At 54.3% G+C, this 4,798-nt stretch overlaps 2 protein-coding genes across 2 annotated transcripts in view; one reads left to right on the forward strand and one right to left on the reverse strand.

Annotated features, from left to right (window-relative positions):
• The window catches only part of EMH_0009700 (uncharacterized protein), a gene marked incomplete at both ends in the record, with an annotated part of 1,987 nt that extends 1,110 nt beyond the window's left edge, over positions 1-877 (reverse strand). Inside the window, 2 exon segments of the mRNA XM_013498723.1 lie at positions 624-728; positions 732-877. Of these exon segments, the coding sequence (XP_013354177.1) occupies positions 624-728; positions 732-877 (251 nt within the window).
• A 1,435-nt stretch (positions 878-2,312) lies between these two features.
• On the forward strand, positions 2,313-4,717 carry EMH_0009710 (endonuclease/exonuclease/phosphatase domain-containing protein, putative; the record flags this gene model as incomplete). Its single annotated transcript, XM_013498724.1, has 3 exons — positions 2,313-3,331; positions 3,767-4,615; positions 4,687-4,717. 3 exons carry the CDS (start codon positions 2,313-2,315, stop codon positions 4,715-4,717), a joined length of 1,899 nt encoding a protein of 632 aa, XP_013354178.1.
• Between the last annotated feature and the right edge of the window lie 81 nt (positions 4,718-4,798).

The following is a 4,798-nucleotide window of genomic DNA, read 5'->3' on the forward strand; positions in this document are numbered from 1 at the left end:
GCAGCAGCAGCAGCAGCAGCACAGCAGCGGGGGAGAGGGAAATATAGCTTGGTTAGAGTTGAGAGTTTATATTGTATCTGTATGCTAGAGGTCCAGCATTTTATCTTGCTGCTGTTGCTGCTGTTGCTGCTGCTGCAACTCAGCAGCAGCAGCAAGAGCAGCAACAGCAGCAGCAGCAGCAGCAGGAGCAGCAGCATATACCTGTATAGTGTTTCAGCAGCAACAGGATTGTCTTTAAGGTTTAGGTTTTTGAGTGCGCGTAGAATAGAGAGAGGGTGCAGCTGCTGCTGCAGCTGCTGCAGCACATTGCCTGCTAGTGAGAGTACTTGCAGCGTGTTGCTGCTGCTGCTGAGGAGAGGAACAGAAAGAAGTTTATTATTGTCTGCGTATATTTCTTTTAGGTAGCAGCAGCAAGACAAAGGAGACAGAGAACGGAGACAGTTGTTGTTGAGCCATATATACCGCAGCAAACGAAACCGAGCAGCAGACAAAGACAAGCAGCAGCAACTCTTGCTGCTCAGACACAGCTCTTCTTCGTCTCGCAGCTCTATGCTGCTGCTGCTGCTGCTCCTGCTGCTGCTGCTGCTGCTGCTAGCAGCGCAGCAGCAAGCAGCAGACGCTACCTTCTTGCCTTGAGTGCGCTCTTCTCCTGGTGCTCCTGCTGCTGCTGCTGCTGCGGGAGTTGCTGCTGCTGTTGGAGGCACTGCTGCTGCTGCTTCGGATGCTGCTGNGCTGCTGCTGCTGCGGGAGTTGCTGCTGCTGTTGGAGGCACTGCTGCTGCTGCTTCGGATGCTGCTGCTGCTGCTGCAGCAGCAGCAGCAGCAGCAGTTGTGCTGCTGGCGTCATCAGCAGGTGTACATACAGTCCCCTCGCTCATGTTTGCTTTTTATATAACAAAGCTAGGAGCTTGTCTTCATTTGTTTATTTATTTATTTATTTATTTATATAATATTAATTAAATAAATAACATATGTTTTATGTTTTATATTTATAAATTAATTAAAATATAAAAAGAAAGAAGAAAACCAAAGCAGCAACAAATAAACACTATCAGGGGGCCCCTTAATATAATACTAACTATATACACATTTGCCTTCTTAGGGTCTCTGCATGCGTCCCCAGCTGCTGCTGCTGCTGCTGCTGCTGCTGCTGCTGCTGCTGCTGCTGCTGCTGCTGCTGCTGCTGTGTATGCTGAGGTGTATGTACACCTCAACTAGCCAGTGCGGTGGTGTATGCATGCGAGCAGTCCTGCTGCATGTTTCTGGTGTTTATGGTGTATATTTTTGCTATATAATTGATGAAAATATATATAAATTAATTAATTTATTTATTTATAAAAATTTATTTATTTATTAAACACAAAAACAAAACGCTCACGAGCTGCTGCTTGGCTGCAGCAGCTGCTGCTGCTAGGCGCTGCTGCTGCTCGCTGCAGGGGCTGTGTATTGTATAGGGAGATGTGTTGTTTATGTGTTTATAAATTGAGAAAATAATAAATAAAATAAATAAATATAAAATAAAATAAAAAGAAAAACGATATTCATTCTCGTATACACACACTAATAAATACACAACACCAACAGACCCTATAAAAGGAAGCAGCAGCAGCCAGCAGCAGCAGCAGCAGCAGCAGCAGCAGCAGCAGCAAAAGTACTAGCTGAGGTGTATGTACACCTCAGCAAGAAGCAGCAGCAGCAGCAGCAATTGTTTTCTTTATTATATAACATTTTATTAATATATTTTATAACAAAAAAACCCTAAACCCTCAGCGAAGACAATGCATGCACCGCGTCAACGGCGGCCCCTCAAAGGCCAGGGTTTAGGGTTTAGGGTTTAGGGTTTAGGGTTTAGGGTTAGGAATGAAACTAGGGTTGAAGCGGAGGGAGTTGCGTTGAGCCTTCTCTGCTGTCTGCGGTTTCTTCTCAGCTCCCTGAGGGTTTGCTGCTGCGGTTGCTGCTGCCGCTGCTGCTGCTGCTGCTGCTGCTGTTGCAGCGGCAGCAGAACATCTCTTCTGCTGCTGCTTCTGGGGTGTATGCACACCTCATCTGATGCGCCTGCAGCTGCAGCATCTCCTCTGCTCCCTTCTAACCGGTTTCTCTCTGCTGCTGCTGCTGCTGCTGCTGCTGCCGGTGCCCGTCGTTGGTTTCTCCTGCAGCCGCAGCAGATCTGCTGCTGCAGCTGCTGCAGCTCCTGCTGCCTCTCCTGCTGCTGCTGCTGCTGCTGCTGCTCTTGCAGCTGGCATCTCAGCTCCCCTAGTCTCTGCAGTGGCTTCACCGCGTCCGCCCCGGGCAGCAGCAGCAGCACAAACACCCATGGAAATACAACCCCCCACATCGACGCAGCAGCAGCAGCTGCAGCAGCAGCAGCAGCAGCAGCAGCAGCAGGAGCAGCAGCAGCAGCAGCAGCAGCGTGCAGCAGCTCTGGAGAGGGAGGTGGCAGAGCTACGGCGTATCCGCGCCCAGAAGTATCAGCTGCACCGCCAGCAGCAGCAGCAACAGCACCAGCAGCAGCACCACCAACTGCAGCAACAACTGCAGCAGCTGCTGCTGCACCAACCCGCGTCTATGCAAGAGGGTATAGAGAAGCAGCAGCAGCAGCAGCAGCAGCAGCAGCAGCAGCAGCACGTAGAGCGCCACAGAGCCCAGCAGCCGGAAACCCCGCGCCGGCTAACGCCGGCACGCAGTGCTAAACCGCAGCAGCAGCAGCAGCAGCAGCATCGGCAGCAGCAGCAGCAGCAGGAGAACGATGGCCTCATCTACGTCAGCAGCAGCGACAGCGACGAGTTGGCTGTTGAGGCCGTAGTAACAAAACAGCAAACTAAGAAACGAGACCGAAGCAGCAGCAGCAGCAGCAGCAGCAGCAGAAGTCCTCCAGACCGCAGCAGCAGCAGCAGCAGCAGCAGCAGCTGTAGTAGTAGTAGTAGTAGTAGTCCTCCATACCGCAGCAGCAGCAGCAGCAGCAGCAGCAAGGACAACCGAGAGCAGCTGCCGAGCAGCAGCAGCAAATCAAGCAAAAGCAGACACAGCTCAAAGAGGACTCATGCAGATAGCAGCAGCAGCAGCAGCAGCAGCAGCAGCAGTACTAGTAGTAGTAGTAGTAGCAGCAGCAGCAGCAAGAGCAGCAGCAGCAAGAGCAGCAGCAGCAAGAGCAGCAGCAGCAAGCACCAACACCGTGCAGGCGATGAGGAGAGCAGCGGGAGAGGCACAGCTGCGGCTATCGCCAGCAGCAGCAGCAGCAGCAGCAGCAGCAGCAGCACGAGCAGCATGGACACCTCTGAAGACCCCGAGACTGCGCTGCCGGTATATAGAGATGAACTCGATATCTTAACCTGGTCAGTTGCTGCTGCTGCTGCTGTGCTGCTGCTGCTGCTGCTGCTGTTGCTGCTGCTGTACTGCTGCTGCTGCTGTCCTGCTGCTGTATGGCGGCTGCTGCTGTACTGCTGTTGCTGCTGTACTGGTGCTGCTGCTGTATTTGCTGCTGCTGCTGCTGCTGCAATTGCTGCTGCTGCTGCTTCTGACCCGCAGCAGGTGTCTTCTTTTCTCTTTGTGCTGCTCATTGCTGCTTGCATGCCGTAGCTGCTGCTGCCGTTGGTGCTGCTGCTATTGCTAAAACTTATGCTGCTGCTGCATCTGCTGCTGCTGCTGCATCTGCTGCTGCTGCTGCATCTGCTGCTGCTGCTGCATCTGCTGCTGCTGCTGCATCTGCATCTGCTGCTGCTGCTGCATCTGCTGCCGCTGCTGCATCTGCTGCTGCTGCTGCTGCTCAGGAACCTGGACGGCCTGGACGAGCGTATGCTGCGGCTGCGTACGCTGGCGGTGTGCTCCGAGTTGCTGCTGCTGCAGCCTGCTGTTGTCTTGCTGCAGGAGGTAGTAGACAGCAGCGCCAGGCTGCTGCAGCAGCGGCTGCAGCACAAATACAACTTCTTCTTCCCTAGCCCGCCCCCGTACGCTGCAGCAGCAGCAAACACCAGCAGCAGCAGCAGCAGCAGCAGCAGCAGGACGTCCGCAGCCGCTGCAGCGGGACAAACAGCAGCAGGAGCAGCAGCAGCAGCAGCAGCAGCAGAACCTATAGTACCTGGGTGTCCATACTACTGCGCTGTGCTGCTGTGCAAGCAGCAGATGCTGCCCCCCTCGCGGCAGCAGCTGCAGACGCTGTGGTTCTCCAGCAGCAGCATGGGGAGACATCTGCTGTATGGCTGCTGCAGCAGCAGCAGAAGGCCTTCGGAGCCGCTGCTGCTGCTGACCTCTCACCTAGAATCCATGCGGCCTTATGCGCAGCAGCGGCAGCAGCAGCTGCTGCAGTGCTTCGACCTCATGGCTGCTGTCACGCAAGCAGACCCGCTGCAGCAGCTGCAGCAGCAGCAGCAGCAGCAGCAGCAGCAGCAGCAGGTGTTTGCGGATGCATTTCCTCTGGGGAAGCCGCATAAGGTAAGAACAGCCATTCTTGCTGGTGACCTTAACTTAAGAGACGACGAGTTGCTGCTGCCGCAGCAGCAGCAGCAGCAGCAGCAGCAGGAGGGTGGCCGTTTCAAGCGGACCTACAGCGAAGCCGACAGCAGCAGCAGCAGCAGCAGCAGCAGCAGGAGCAGCATCGTGCCTGAGGGCACCATCGATGCGTGGGAGTTTTTAGGGAGAGACCCGAGCTGCCTATACACCTGGGATATGCTGCGCAACGACAACCACGCAGAAGTAAAAAGAAAATACAAACCAAGGTGTAGGTTTGATCGTTTCTTCATCACTGCTGACCCCCCTCTAACCACCACCACCACCAGCAGCAGCAGCAGCAGCAGCAGCAGCAG

Source organism: Eimeria mitis, genomic scaffold (assembly GCF_000499745.2).
Source record: "Eimeria mitis Houghton genomic scaffold, Emh_scaff366, whole genome shotgun sequence".
Lineage (NCBI taxonomy): Eukaryota > Apicomplexa > Conoidasida > Eucoccidiorida > Eimeriidae > Eimeria > Eimeria mitis.